General features: G+C 38.3%; 1 protein-coding gene across 5 annotated transcripts in view; it reads left to right on the plus strand.

Annotated features, from left to right (window-relative positions):
* The window catches only part of COL14A1 (collagen type XIV alpha 1 chain), a 221,908-nt gene that overhangs the window by 23,975 nt on the left and 181,281 nt on the right, over window positions 1-16,652 (plus strand). For all 5 annotated transcript variants that reach the window (XM_047842795.1, XM_047842799.1, XM_047842794.1 and 2 more), the window contains exons 4-5: window positions 2,408-2,551; window positions 7,408-7,497. In XM_047842795.1, the coding sequence (XP_047698751.1) occupies window positions 2,408-2,551; window positions 7,408-7,497 (234 nt within the window). The remainder of the gene's footprint in view (window positions 1-2,407; window positions 2,552-7,407; window positions 7,498-16,652) is intronic.

Consider the following 16,652-nt stretch of genomic DNA (forward strand, 5'->3'; position numbering starts at 1 on the left):
AGGGAGACACAGAATCGGAAACAGCCAACAGCCATCAGCCCAGAGCCTGATGCGGGGCTCGAACTCACGGACCACGAGATCGTGACCTGGCTGAAGTCGGACACTTAACCGACTGCGCCACCCAGGCGCCCACCCAGTGGTGGATTTAAAACAAGCAGATGAAACACCTGGTTTCTTGCTCGGCCACTACTAAAAAGGAACCTTCTTCTATTAACAAATTTTACCCATAGGCTCCTTAGAATGATTCTTGGTTCAGTGTTACCGATGCCAACTTTTCCCATGGTGGCCCACAGAAGTGACTCACTTGCAGAAAACGGTATTTCATTCTCAAGCCTGGTTCAGAATTTTCATTTTGAAGCATGGCCCACTTTTGAAATAACTTTGACTTCTGAAAATGCAGTTTACATTCTAAAATAAGTCATCATGGGAAATTCAAGTTAAAGAGATTCTTAAACATCATGACTTTAAAGGTCAAAATACAAGTTTTCAATTTGCAGTACCTCTGAGAATTCCCCATATTGGATCTTGAAAGGTTATTCTTTTTTTTTGTTCCTTCAGGTTATCAGTGTTTTAACTACCTGATTAATTGATGATAATACTAAACTATTGAGTACCTCATGTAGGTGTCATAAAGGAATCAGGGAGTCTTGGAAGTGACTCGTGTAGCTTTGGAACCAAAGCTCAGCCAGATCTTTCAATCCCCTCCACCACAACATACCCACAAAGCAGACCTCCAGCTCTTGCTTAAACACCTCCAGAGACAAACTAAAAATTGAGAATGAAAGCAAATGATTTCTTAATGAATACTCGTTACATTTTTTCCAGTGACCCCATGTCCTTGCTGCCGTGACCCAAGCCAATAACACAGTATCGACACTCTGGTATCTCCTTGATAAAACATAAACAGCGTAAATAAAGAGAGTAATAAACGCGTCTAGACACAAAATGTAGACATTTGAACACTGCAAGAGATGTTCCAAGTATTGTTTATATCAGTCTTTCCCAAAGCATGGTCCATGGTAATCTGAAAGATGCTACAGCTCTTTTTTTTTTAATTTTTTTTTTTCAACGTTTATTTATTTTTGGGACAGAGAGAGACAGAGCATGAACGGGGGAGGGGCAGAGAGAGAGGGAGACACAGAATCGGAAACAGGCTCCAGGCTCTGAGCCATCAGCCCAGAGCCTGACGTGGGGCTCGAACTCACGGGCCGCGAGATCGTGACCTGTCTGAAGTCGGACGCTTAACCGACTGCGCCACCCAGGCGCCCCAACGCTACAGCTCTTAATACAACCTAATGGTTTAATGGTCAAATAAAGTTAAGAACTCCTGTCTTAAAGAGTTTAAAGCTTTTTTATTGCAAGATTCTCAAGGCTTTTAGTAAAATAATACACCCTATGCCTCTCAGAGTGGGGCTCTAATACAAAGTATCCTAAGACACTTTTTTTTTTTTTAGTGATGCACACATTAAGAAAGATTTATTTGTAAGTATTTGTAGGAGGTGAGTTTTAAGCAATAGAACTTTGTGAAACCAGGTTTAACATCTCGGACATAAATGCATTTAAAGAAATGGGTTTTGGCAAGAGAAAGGTTTCAGATTTCAGACATAACATCATTAGTTTTATTAGAATATGATTAAAATTTATTATAAAGTGTGTTATGTTTAATTCATTCAGCAAATTTCAGATGCTTTTTGCTATTAGTGTTAGTGAGGCAGAGGTTTTAAATTTCTCCTTTCTCAGACTTAGTAAGTGCTATTAGAAATCAGAAAAGAAATCTATCTTTGGAATTTTGCATAAAAGTTGAATATTAATCAACAGTATTTCCAAGAAAGCCTTAGATGTTAGTCTAATTTGATGGAGAGATCATGGAGGTTTGAAATCTTTTCATGAACCAAGCTAACTTTTAAGTAGCCAGGCAATGATTTGTTCCATCAACATCCTGAGCCAGTTATGCTCAGATTTGAGATAATTAAATTGCTAGTGCTTCAGGGATGCTCTGGCTCAGTTTAGAGAGACTATAGCAAAAATTCCACTGTAGACAATGACATTCAGTCTGCCCATACCTTTCCCTGCACTTTTAAGTGGAATTCTTTCCTTGAAGAATATATCTGATGGGAAGGGCTTACTGTCTTCTGATCCTGTACTATGACTTTCCCTAGCATATAAAAGCAATAATGCATTGTGATGAATGATTTTTCTGAATGTGTTTTGTCCTATTTAGACAACTGTTTAAGTTATACAAAGAGTAGAGCTAAGAATGAGAAGGAACAATATATTAAAGTTAAGTGCAACGTACATATGCACCATTGTATATATTTTTAAATGTCTTGATTGCTTGACTAATAAATTTTAATGTATACAGTTAACCTGTTTCTTAGTACTGATTTATCTTTCTGTTTTATTATAGGTGGAAAAACCAATCAATTGAATCTCCAGAACACTGCAACTAAAGCAATTATTCAAGGTCTTATGCCAGACCAGAATTATACAGTTCAAATTATTGCATACAATAAAGACAAAGAAAGCAAGCCAGCCCAAGGCCAATTCAGAAGTACGTTTTACAGTTCTGAAAGTGTCAGCATGGGACTCTGTTCCAGCTCTGAGTTTGCCTATAGTAAACATTGTAACAGGTTAAAATTGGATTGTTTCGATTTGAGGAGATCTTGAAAAGCATTTTAGTACAATCTTCCATGAGTTCCTGTCACTGATGCACCTCTGCTTCTCCCTTTACCCATTTCACTGCACGCCTACTTAAATCCGTTAATTTTTACTTTTTTTAAAGTTACATCACACTTTTTTTTTAATGTTTGTTTATTTTTGAGAGAGAGAGAGAGAGAGAGAGAGAGAGAGAGAGAGAGAGAGAGCACGAGCAGGAGAGGGGCAGAGAGAGAGGGAGACACAGAATCCAAAGCAGGCTCCAGGCTCTGAGCTGTCAGCACAGAGCCCGAGGTGGGGCTCGAACCCACGAACCACGAGATCATGACCTGAGCCAAAGTCAGACGCTTAAGCAACTGAGCCACCCAGGTGCCCCTAATTTTTACTTTTCGAATGCTTTTCCTAATACTGTTCCCTGAACCTTACCCAGACAACTCATCTACCTAGCACATAGCAGGTGCTCAATAAATACTTAGTGACTCAATAGATGATGCCTGTACCTTCTTTATAGTATCCCTAGCAAATGCCAGTCCAGCCTCTATGTAAACAGTCTATACAATAAGAAATTTAACTTTTTCTCATAATTAATCAGCTGATTTTTATCATTGGCCTGTTATGTGCCAAGTCCTATGACAAACAGATTTGTGAATATGGTAAGTATTGGCTAGAGACATACATTCAGGGCTCTGTGAAGGGAGGTGATCTCTCTGCCCCAATAATGGGCTAGGATGAGAATGGACGGGGGATGGCTTCGTATTTGAGACAGTTCTCAAATAGTAAGTTGGGCAGACAGGGAAAGGCAGGGCCTGCAGAGATATTCTAAGCAGGAGAGAAAACTCCGAGGTAGCCCAATCCGTGTCTGCATTAGAAAGCCTTTCCTTATACCGAGTTTAAAAGTTGTTCATACAGACAGTGATTCTTCTTTCAGGAAGATACTCATTCATTCATTCATTCATTCACTGTTTTTTTTTTTTTATTTACCAAATATATACTGCATGACTACTAAGTGTCAGGCTGTATTTTAGGCACTGGGAACATGGCAGATCCCTTCCCCTGTGACCTTATATTCTCATGATCAGAGACCACAGCAACTCCCTCTTCCTGGGAGGGGCCATTTAAATGTGGACGGGAAAGTTTTGTGTATCGTGAATGCAAACAGAAGAGGCCTGTCCTAGTTAACTTTCTGTGTTACTTCATTGTTAATATAGACTCTTTAAAAAATCCAACTTATTAAAGGATAATTTTAAACATTTTAAAAATCAGGATAGTATAATAAATCCCTAAGTATCCATCCATCAGTCACTTCAGCAGTGAGCCATTCATGGCCAGTCTTGTTTCATGTATTATCCCCCTACCCCACACTCTGCCCTAATTTTGAAGCAAATCTAGACATTTCAAATAACAATAGCTTTTAAAATCATGCCATTAGATTAATCCACAAATCTGGGAGGCTGTGGTTTCTAGAACTCTGTGTGTAGCAGTGTTCTATCTGGATTTTCTGCCCCTCTTTCCTTTTTTTTTTCTTCCTCTTCTAAGTAATGTTTTAGGACATGTATTTTGTGATTTTTTTTTAATTAAAAAAAAACCTTTTTAAACCAGCTACCTCTTAAAACTTCTGAATAAAGACATTTGGTAAATCCACCTGTCAATAGGACAGGGAGATGTTTCAACATGCCATTCTTTTGAGATTCACATTGTCTGGAGCCTCTGGAAAAGGTTTTTATGTTATTTTCCATATAAATCAGCCTCTGTCTCCCTTTATGGCACCGTATTTCAGTTTCTGGCCTTGGACATTCCGAGTAAGCAAAATAACACTTCTTAAAATTTGTGAGAAGCAGTAAAAAGACAAGGAGACATTTAGCTTAGGCTGAAGTTATTACAATTGATTATTTCAGGTAGTTCACTGATTGAGCAGCGTAAGAAACAGGTGACCTTAAAAAGCTTTCCCAATAGCTATTTACTCAAAACACAAAAGGAAATGCAGTTAGGGGTCCCTGGATGACTCAGTCAGTTGAGTGTCTGACTCCTGATTTTGGCTCAGATCATGATCTCAAGATTCTGGGATCGAGCCCCACATCAGGCTCAGCACTGACAGCACAGAACCTGCTTGAGATTCTCTCTCTCCCTCTCTTTCTGCTCCTTGCCTGCTCATGCACTCAATCTCTCTCTCTCTCTCTCTCTCTCTCAAAATAAATAAACATTTTAAAAGAAGGAAATGTAGTTTTCAGCTTGCTTAAACTGAAATAATCTTAGTGAGACAGTCTAACTAAGACTAGTGGGATAACTTATATGTAAGCATATATATTTCTTAGCTGCATTGTTTTTATTGTCAAGCTGGAGGGATTAGTTCTTCCCAAATAAAAGTGTGTAACAAGGAAATTAAAATAACTTTGGTTGGTTTTCTTTTTTGTTTTGCTCCTTGTGAAATGGAGCTATCAGTCTGGTCTCCCCTCCCTGGAAGACTTTCATGGTTGGGTCCATAAAAATGATGATCCAGACAAATGCTGTGCATATGGGTTCATAATTAGTGTAGAGACTTGAGTTCCTCATGAGTCCATCTTCTGAACACAGGGAAGCACGAGAAACAATATTTGGAGTTTGAAGATAGAAAAGCATGTTGATTTGGTGTGTATATTTGGCCAAGCAAATCAAGCATGGCCTCAGTTTTCAGCAAATAGGAGTAATGATATATGCCTATTACTGTGTGGATTAACTTACTTCAGCACATACTAGGGGCAAGGTTGCTGTTGTTACGATTAATGCCACTTTGCTTATGACAGTCTGTTTTCCAATTTAGTCTGCCTCCTGCATGAGGAAGACAGCAGCTTGGTATGACATATGTATTACATCTTTTATGTAACCTAAGGGCAAAATTGAAAGATGACTGCTGTAGATAGAAGATAGATAGATAGATAGATAGATAGATAGATATAGATGATATAGATATAGATATAGATATAGATATAGATATAGATATAGATATAGATATAGATCAGAATGGTTTATGGCTCTATTTGGCAAACTTTCTTTTTGGCTACCATTTTCCTGTCATTTTGGAATGACATTTTGTTAATCTCTGCCTACAAAATTGTGTTCATCTTTTCATCTTTCCAAGTCTGGCTTAAATGTCACCTTCTCTGTGAAGTTTCCATGAGTCTCCACCTCTGGAATTATTCTTTGCCAGATCTATTTCTGCTTCTATCACTACTCGGCACAATTGTTCTCACATTAAAGTTGCAGCCTTCTTTTACAGAATGTAAGCAATTTGAGGCCATGGCCTATGGGTGGGTGGGGTTGAAGATGTAGATTTGGAAAATTTCCACAGGAGGGTGAGCATTACACTTGTGGGATGATAAGAGTGTAGGCGGGCTGTACGGAGATGCAAGGCAACTTTAGTATATGATCATGTTTCAGGAATGGAAAACAGAAAAAGGAGCCAAAAAATGAGAATGTAAAGGAGGGGTCTGAGGCGTACAAGAAAATCCAGGATAGTGCCTTGGTAAAAACTCACAAGGAGAAGAATTTACAGAAGGTGGCGTTCCAAAGTGGCCAAGACTCATAAAAAAGCCAGAGAGTGAGGTCTAAAAAAAAAAAAAAAAAGGATTTAGAAAATTAAAGGTTCAGTGGGAATAGCAGGATCAAGGCATCTTGTACTGTTATTTTTATTTTTATTTTTATTTTTATTTTTATTTTTAATCTTGGAATTTAACCTCTAGGGTACCAGAAAGCCAAGGAAGGTTTCTAAGGAAACAAATAACAGAACTAGAGCAACATGACTTTGGTAGTTGGCAAGTCTCAAACTCTTTCAGCAAAGGGATCGAAGCCAGTAGAAAGAAGAGGAGGAGAGGAGGGAATGATAGAGATAGCATTAATGGAATAACACCTTAGAGAAAGCAGGAATAATGGTTCGGAGAAAATCATTCCTTCCCCTCCATAGTCCACGGTGCAATAAATTTGCTGATTTCTTTGAAGTGAATGCAACAATTAAATGAAGTATCTCATCATAAGATAGCTTCTGCCTTTTCGTGGGGGTTTTGTTTGTGCAGAAACCATCGCCATTGGTGGTGGTCTTGACTGACTCAAGCAAGCGAACGTGCCAAGCAATAGCAGGAAATGGCTGTGGAGTTTCAAGCAGTGGAAAGTGAAGCTATGAGGGAGTAGATTGGTACAGATGTATTAATTAATTCAGTATTAATTTTATACCGAAATTGACAAAGAAATACTACTATTTATTAGTAGGGACGCTTTTTTTTTAAGTTTGAAAGGAAATTATTTTGGATTCTCCACCTTCTATCGCAGATAGCCCAACTCCAAATGAAGATATTTCTGGACATGATCTTCCTAGAACAAAGGCCAACTCACTGACCTTGTTCAGAGACCAGAAGACTTGGCTTGAATCCTGAGCCAACACTTTCTGGTTTTATGAAATATGTTTTAATTACTTAGTCCTTTGTTCCCTCATGTACAAAATGGGAATAATCATGCTGATTTCATAGCAGTTGATGAAAGGTTGAATTTATTAGATACAGCTGCCCATAATGAGTCCTTGACCAAAGTAATTCCTTAGGTGTTTTCTACACCTTCCCATGACAAGGTTAAAATAGCAGTTCTAATCTTTGGGAGTGGAATTCTACCATGGAGCTAATTTCTACTTAATACTCTCAATACTTGCAAAGATTTTAGTAAAACTCACTGAATATTTTCTTTCAGACATTAACATAACATGTTGCTGTGTTTCTACTTTCCTTCCAGTTAAAGATTTGGAAAAAAGAAAGGATCCAAAACCCAGAGTCAAGATTGTGGATAAAGGAAATGGGAACAAACCATCTCCACCAGAAGAAGGTCAGATTATTTTTTTTATTTGCTTATTTTGGCAGTTGAGTTTTAATAACACAAGCAATACACACATACCTGGCCGTCGCCCCATCAGAAGAGTGCAGATCTGATATGGAACTCTCCTTCATCCCCATGTCACTCCTGCCTTCCTCACTTGTAGAAACTGTCAGCACTTTTCTCTCACTTCCTCTCCATCTTTTAGTACATCACCAGGTTCTTGTGAATTTTTTTTTTTATTGAAATACTGACAGAATCTGTTCATTTCTTTCCATGTCAATTGCCATTTCTTTTCTGGTGTACAGGATTATTTAGCAAAATCTCTATTTGTTTTCTACTCAGAAGTTTGAGCAATCTTTTCAAAAACAAATCTGAACTTATGCTCTCCCCACACACATCTTAAAACCCACTCAGTGGCTTCCAACTGCTCTTAGGATACAGGCCAGAATTTTTAACTAGACCTCCAAGCCCTGCCTACCCTTGGAACCTACCTGTATCTTCCTCTCCTTCCTCATCTAACAGCTCACTGCTTTCTAGCCCTGCTGGCTCTCTTTCAGATCCTTTAAAGATCTGGTCTCTCTCTGCTGCACTGTCTGCATGAGATACTCTCCCCATCACTATGCTGCTTAAATACGTCCTCTTCTTCCTGCAAAGCTCAGTTCGATCTCCTCCTTCACATGCCCTCATGCAACAACTAGCTTTCCTTCATAGCATTTTATATTTACTTATAATTTGTTTTTTTTAATATTTACTTATAATTTGAATGTCTTTTCCACTAGACTGTAAGATCTGAGAGAACAACGATTTGTCTATTTTTGCTCCTCACTCACTCCTCAGTATCTAGAACTGAGTAGTAATTTCTGATACATAACAGGCATCTAAGTAAAGATTCACTGAATGCAAAGATACGTAAATGGTCTCCTAAAAATGTAGAATACTAATGGATAAAAAATATTGTCACCCAGCAATAAACACTCAGTGTTTATTTTCATGCTTTGGCATATGACTTTTCAGTCACTTTTCTGTGAATATACAGACACATATGCAGAGCCTGCCATATTGTATTTCTTATTCTGTGCATTGACAAAACTTTCCATGTGACTGCGTATAGGAGGTATGACAGCCTAGTGGCAAATTGCATCAACATGCCATTTACCTGCCTGAATTCAAAGCCTGCCTTTGCCTTAAGTTTGAGTGATTCATACTGGTTATACTAAATTCTTTCCTTTTTTTTTTTTAATGTTTATTGATTTTTGAGAGAGAGAGAGAGAGCAAGCAGGAGAGGGGCAGAGAGAGAGGGAGACACAGAATCTGAAGCAGGCTCCAGGCTCTGAGCCGTCAGCACAGAGCTCAACATGGGGCTCGAACTCACAAACTGTGAGATTATGACCAGAACCGAAATCAAGAGTCGGACACTCAGTTGACAGAGCCACCTGAGTGCCCCCAATTTTTTTCTTGTTTTTTTTTTAAATACATTTTTCCCCTCTGCTGGACTTAAAGTCCTTTTGTATTTTTTGTATGGTTATAATTAAATTTTAACATACATATAAAATCAAAAGCTACAACTAATCCATATCTTTACTCTTTCCTAACCAATACAAAATTCTGTAATACTTTAACTTCAACTATCCATCTCCTGTATTTTACACCACTCAAGGCAGATACATTAAATTTAGCTTCTTTTTTTGCCTCATGAAGTGTGCAGTTTAAAATAATTATTTTAACAGTCAGGGTTTGTCCAGATATCAAGATTTCCCATGTTTATGAATTTATTTGCTCATCATTCCATCTTGTATCTCTGATACAGAGAGAGGATCTCTGTTGGTAAACTCAATTTTATTCATACAAAAATATGTTCATCTCCCACTTGGTGTTGAAAGATTAGCTGTCGTCTCCGGTTATTTAGAAGATGTGTCACTATCTTCTGGCTCCTGTTTTTGACAAGCCTGTTGTTAGTCTAAATATTATTCCTTTTCAGGTAGTTTCTCTTTTCTCTCCAGATGCCTTTCAGACATTCTGCCCTTTTTCTTTGGTGTTCTCTTGTTTCACTATAATAACCTAGTTACAGATTTCTTTGTGCTCCCAGAACTAAGAGCTCTATCTTTCACCAGCTTTGAAAACTACTTAACGTTTAGCGCTTCAAATATTTTTTTCTCAGTTATCTATTCCTTTTTCTCTCCTCTCTTTCTCTGTATTTAAATTAGATTTATCATAGATAGTCTCCTCCAATGATCTATATCTCTTCATTTTCATATTTTCTACCTCTGTGACTTTATCAGTGACATTTTGGATAACTTCCTTTGCCTTTCTATTAGTGCACTAATTATCTCTTTTCCTTTTTCAGATCTGCTTTTTAATGTGTACTTTCCAATGAATAAATCTTTCATTTCTAGAAATTGTATTTAGTTCTTTAATAAATTTGCTAATAATTTTTATGGTAGTTTGTTCTATTTTAGTGCTTTAAAAATTATTACAATATTTCTTTAAAAAAATTTTTGTAAGTTTATTTTGAAACAGAGAGAGAGCATGAGCAGGGGAGGGGCAGAGACAGAGGGAAAGAGAGAATCCCAAGCAGGCTCTGCACCACCAGCCCAGAGCCCAGTGCAGGGCTTGAACCCATGAATCATGAGATCATGACCTGAGCTGAAACCAACTGTCAGGCTCTTAACTGACTGAACCACCCAGGCACCCCAAATTATTACAATATTTCAAAAATATTTCTTTTATATTCTGAGCCCAATAATTATATTATCTAAAGTATTTTGGAGCTAAATTCTTCTTTTCTTTTTTTATGCTGGTTTTCATTCATGGTGCTTGTTTTCTTGTTTGATGTGTCACATTGGTTTGTGAGCTCATTTGTGGGAATTCTTCACAGTATGGTTTAGGGGTGTGCCTTTCCAGAGAGGTACCCTTAGGTAGTAACTATTTATGTTAATTTCTTGTCTTAGAACACTCAGAATTTGTCCATGGTTACAAATTCATAGGAGAGACACTTTTCTTCCACATAGAGCTTAGGCCAATACAAACTCTTTGTTATTGCCCTTGCTGGAAAGTAGATATTTTTCTAGTCCATCATTTCACTAAGGGTATAGCCTTTTGAGGGTGCTTCCTTTACTTGGGAAGTATCAATTTCAACCGCCCACATAGAATGCATGCAAGGTCTTGTTCTTATATGAGTATTAAAGCTGAACTTCTTGACTTGCAAATTCCTGGTTGATATGAAATCTATCAGATATATATTTCTCATTACAATAAATAATTTGTGAGAAGAGATTTTTGGGACTATGCATATGTTGCTTTTCTCATTAAATTTTTACCCACTTGTTTTAACATTCATTGATGATTCTTGCCTCAATCAGTGGCTACTAGAGTGTTTATAAAAATGGTAATTTTCTTCACTCCATTGTTTACATGTATTAACTGGCTTTCTACTGTAAGGGCTATCTTTCCCTTTGCCCACATATATTTGTCTATTTGTATCAAAATGGACTCATGGATTCTTATTTTATGGGATGGATTAAAATCCATTACTATCATTATTTATTTTGATGCTCAAATTCTTCCAGATTTGTTCAGTGGGAGCTATTTCAAGCCGTGCTCTATGCCTATCATTCTTTAAGCTTTTCTTACTTTATGGCACCAACCTTACATTGCAGAGTCTTTTTGTATTTTTTCTGTCCTGCTCTGAAATCAATCAGTAATTCAAGAAATTCTGGTTTCTTTTCATAGAATGGTATTTAGATACCAAGATGTGGGCACTAGATGTGCTCATTGCTTCTAGGCTGTTATTGTTTCTAGGTCCTCTTAGCTGAGAGTACACATGCACTGCACACACACAGTCCTCTGTTTATCTATCATCTGTCTTAAAGCTACAACTTGTATCTACTTTAGACTGATATCACGGGGTTCATTTTAGCCCCTCCCCTTTCCATATTTATAATCCCTTTGCAAGGGATTTGGGAAACGTGGCTCCCAAAATCTTAAATATATCTGCTTATATGCTCAGTCATAAAAGTCATTTTAGGATTTCTAATCTATACACACTGTAAAAAATATCTGTTAATTAGAGTTCAATATTTGCCTTTAGTGTGGGTCTACAATAAAACAAACATCTGTGTTCAAAAGGATCTTGGGTTAGCTCTTTTCTTCCCTATTCACTGTGGTTTTGTTATTCATTTTTAATACAGCTAGGTTAATTTATGAGTATGTAAAACACTAATGTAGTTCCAAGAGCAAAAAAAAAAAATTATACAAAAGGTAACACTCAAAAGAAGTATCAGTCCCCTTTTCATCTACCTAGCTTTACTCACCCATTCTAAGTAACCAAACTCATTAGTTTTGGATTTGTCTTTCCTATTCATTTTTGAAAAGAGAGATTTGTAAATATTTTTATGGAGGATTCTACATGTAAGCTCTTAGCTGAGTTTTAGCTTAGCATTCTTCACCATGCAGTGTTTAAAGAATGGCACTCAAGGTGAGATCTATCTTCCATCCATGGATTAGAGTTGGTCCCAGAATTTAGGTATAACTAGATATTACTAAATATCCTAAGTTCTTCATTTTTCCCCCTGATTCCCCTTCCTCCTGCCCTTCTAAAATCAAGGATTAAATGAAGTGAATTAAATACAGGAAAATGGACAATGAAACAGTAAGAGTAATGTGGACACATGTTTTGATAACTGTAAATGAACATCTGGAGGACTGGTCCTTCAGCAAAGCATTTGCTTTACTCACTAAACATGATTATGGAAGGACCTTCCCTTAACCCACTGTCAGGCAGAAGCTGTTTCAAGGTCTTTATTGCAGTGATCAGGACGTGGGCTAAGGCAAACACTCTCAGCAGTTTTGTGGAAACAAAGATGGCTTCCACTTTTAGGCAGGGGCTCCTGTGAGGTGTGTGCAGAGACAGTGTGGTTCTGAGGGCACTGGCTGTGGAGAATTGTCTTAAGACATAAATTGTAAACAGTGGTGACAGTCCAGGCCAGAGTTAGGGCTCCCAGGAGATTGAGGAGGAGCGTTCATGGGGCCCACTGGCAACCAGAAGGCCTTCCCCACCCAAGTGTTAATGTACCACTTGCCATAGCCCCTCTTCTGAATGTGCTAGCCCCAGAATTCACGTTGAACCGTGTTGCTGTTTGTTCTATTTATGGTCTACAATTTTTGGTACAAGAGTTGACATTGATAGTGGCTGAGATACAATCAGACATATTTCACATAATTTAGAATTTTAGTTTCAAAGGTTAAGAGCCTTAACAGAAGTTGCTGTGCAGTGAAATAGTTACGTGTTTTCAATCTACTGTACGTTTCTTCAATAATCCAAAGCAAACTCCCAAACAAAAGTGGTATTTGCCTTTAAGCATAATATTGGCATTTTTGCCTCAACAGCTATTTCTCCATTGTCCAAACAGCTTTCTTCAGTTATTTTTGGTGTTTTGAACAAGAATGCAGAGCCCAACTGAAAAAGATTATGAAACAGATAGGAAAAGTCACATAAAGTTTTTCCCCCCCTCTTAATGGTTTTTAAAGGATCTGACCCTCTTTGTTTTCTTTTAATAAAAAAAAATTATTTTAAGTTTTTTACAATGAGAAGATAAAGTCTTTTTTTTCTTAGGAAAAAATATGAGCTGAGCACAAGTTACTCTTCCAACGATTGGCAAACTGTGGCTCGCAGTCCAAGTGCATCCTCTGTTTTCTTACACCGTATAAGGGTTTATTGGCATACAGCTATGCTCAGTCTTTTACATACGGTCTATAGCTGCTTTCCCGCAAAACCAGAGTTGAGCAGATAGAACAAGTATCATAGGACCTGCAAAGACTAAAAGATTTTCTACCCTGCCCTTTTCATAAAAATGATCGCTGTTCCTTGCTTTTGAATGTGCTGGAACAGAATCACTTGATGAACTGAGTAATTTATCGCTTTTCTGAGGAGTGCTGGTCTGTGTTGGTATTTTCAATAAGAATTGCATAGGATGGGGTACCTGGGTGGCTCAGCTGGTTAAGCGTCTGACTCTTGATCTTGGCTCAGGTCATGTTTGTGAGATAGAGCCACACATCGAGCTCTGTACTGACAGGGCAGATCTGCTTGGGATTCTCTCTCTCCCTTTCTCTCTGCCCTTTTCCCACTCTTTCTCTCATGCATGCTCTCTTTCTCTCTCTCAAAATAAATAAATAAACTTAAAAAAAAAGAATTGCATAGGATGTGCTCTTATATATAAACCTTCAATGGATCCTACTTCTCCTACAATCACATTTGACCTCTTAAAATCTGAAACATGACAACTCCCAAAATTTAGTTGTGAGGACTAAATTTGTTAGCATGTGTGAAGTGCCTAGAACATAGTAAGTGCTACATAAGTATTTGCTACTGATATTGCAATGTATAATTTGCATGAATCAATATAATCACAGACCAAACTTTTATGTTATTGATTTAACAATAAATGCATAGAGGAGGTTTGGTGATTACCCCTTAGTGCTGAGTGCTGAGTTAGGCACTGAGACTTAACTAGTGATCACAGTTGAAAGGATTCTACCCTCAGTCCACTCATGTAGTCTGGCAGGGACTCAGCACTCTTGGAGAAGAGTCAGTTTTGCCTTGGGTATCATCATTATGGTTGAACAATAACCAGGGCTCACGAGCCAGGGCTGAAGGTATGTTATTACTAGGACCACCTATTTCCCATTAATAGTTTCATGATTTCTGGGCTCACTGTTAAGAGATAAATTTGAAATGTTAACACCTTTTCCACCAGTTATTCTGGGTCTTAGATATGCCAAACCCAGGATTCTGAGTTCAGTTCAACAGGAGTGGGGATGTGAATTTTGGTAAGGCAGGAGTGAGAAGATCAGCCACAGTATGGGAGAATGGGTGGGGTGTGTAGGTTAATGCTGGCTACATCTTTACTCTTAGAGATTAGAGGGAATGGATTGGGTCCATTCATAAACTGGACACTGGAGTTAGGTTGTGGGCTGGAATTCATGTGTTAAAGTACTTAGGAGGGTGCCTGACCCCCAGAGCATGCTCTGTAGATCTTCCTCTTCCTCCTCCTTTTCCTTCTTGTGCTTCACTATCCTCTGACTCCTTTTCATTTTTCTCATTATTGTTATAATTACTATTATCTAGACAGTGGATATAGTGTATCAGCAACAGCACTAGGGTGGACTAGAATATCTCTGCTCATAAGCATAGAGAGAATTTGAGGAAGCACCTCTGTCTATTTGTGCCTGTGCCGAGTGGGGGGAAATGTCTTGAGAATTCATAACGATGGGCCCATACCGTGTTCAAATTAAGCATTCAAATTTACCTTCCTCACATGCTCTGGGAACCTTCCATTCAAGAGATTAATGTGAAAAATTGCTCAGCGTTAGTAAAAGTAGGGTACCTGGCAGCAGTAGACACAAAATCACATTTGAGGCACATATGTATGACTCAAATTCCAAAGATTGCCACAGATACAGCAATGCCAAGAAAGAGCTCAGAATCCAAACTTGTGAAGCATAGAAGTAAACCATGTGCTATGAATAACAATCAGAAGACACAGAAAGGGTGGTCTCAGAATCCCGGGGGTTTCAATTGTGGAATGATTACATACAGACTATAAAATAAACAACATTATTAAAGTCATAGAAATATTAAAAATGAGAGAAGAAGAGATTGAGAGACTATGAAAAAGAGAATATCTGGATTTGAGAAGTGATCAAATAGAAGATAAAGAACTGTGAAGAGCATAAATGGATAGCCACACCCTGAATCGTGTTGGGGAATCTTTGACCAGAGTCAAAGATAAGACTTTGAGAGACAAAATCGGAATGAGGAGGGGTGAAGGGACTGGTTGAAGCCATTTCTTAAAAAAAATTTTTTTTTCAACGTTTATTTATTTTTGGGACAGAGAGAGACAGAGCATGAACGGGGGAGGGGCAGAGAGAGAGGGAGACACAGAATCGGAAACAGGCTCCAGGCTCCGAGCCATCAGCCCAGAGCCTGACGCAGGGCTCGAACTCACGGACCACGAGATCGTGACCTGGCTGAAGTCGGACGCTTAACCGACTGCGCCACCCAGGCGCCCCATGGTTGAAGCCATTTCTAAATGACAGAGAACTAGCTGCGTGCTGTGGTATGTTCTTCAGGGGTTTTTGTATATTAGATACACCACTCTTTTTAAAAAATGATGTTAAGTAATTGTATTTATTAATTCATTCAGAAAAAGGTTGAGAAGTTTAGCAAGTTCAGCTTGCTCAATAAACTGGTGACCTGTGTTTGAGGAAGAAAAGAATTATTGTGTTAATTTTAAAATAAATCCTGATCTGTTACAACTGTGTAATAGAAAAGCTGTGATATAATTATGGCCCTGTTTATCCTCACTTCGCTCTAAGCATTTCGTAGCATTTCATGGAAGCACAGAACAAGCAAAGATAGTCTATGAAGCACGAGGCATTAGACACATCATAGGTTTCTGGAGTCTGTGTAACATGCTCAGAGGAGACGTCAGAAGGTGATATGAATTGCTTCCCAGCCTGAGGTTTAAGAGAAGAAATAAAAAACATTTTCATCAGAATACTTTTTTCTTCCCATACTGAACCTTCCTTTTTCCATCTTGTTTTCCCTTTTACTTACTGAGATCACTATGACTTAGAATACAGCACACAAGCTTTGTGGTCAAACATCTCTTGATGTAAAATCTTCCCTGGCTTGTTACCTAGGTCTGCAACCTTAGGCACACAGCAGTGCGCCCTTATCTGCAGGAGACGCGTTACAATACCCCCAGTGGGTGCCTGAAAGCACAGACAGTACCGAACTCTCTACATCTGATGCTTTTTCCTATATATGCACACCTATGATAAAGTTTAATTTGTAAATTAGGCACAGTAAGAGATCAACAACTACTAATCAATAACTACTAATAAAAGAGAACAATTATAACAACATATGGTCATAAAAGTGCTGTGAATGTGGTCTCTCTTTCTCTCTCCAAATTACCCTGGTGTCCTGTTCTCATTTTCTTCCTGGGACAATGTGTGATGATAGCATGGCCACCCACGTGGTGAGATGAAGGGAAGGGGATGACGTGTAATGAAGTGATAGGCCGTTGTTGACCTTCTGATGATACCTCAGAGAGATGATTGTCTTCTCCTAGACCGAGTTGACCTCAGGGATAAAGGAGGAC

Source organism: Prionailurus viverrinus, chromosome F2 (assembly GCF_022837055.1).
Source record: "Prionailurus viverrinus isolate Anna chromosome F2, UM_Priviv_1.0, whole genome shotgun sequence".
In the NCBI taxonomy this organism is placed as follows: domain Eukaryota; kingdom Metazoa; phylum Chordata; class Mammalia; order Carnivora; family Felidae; genus Prionailurus; species Prionailurus viverrinus.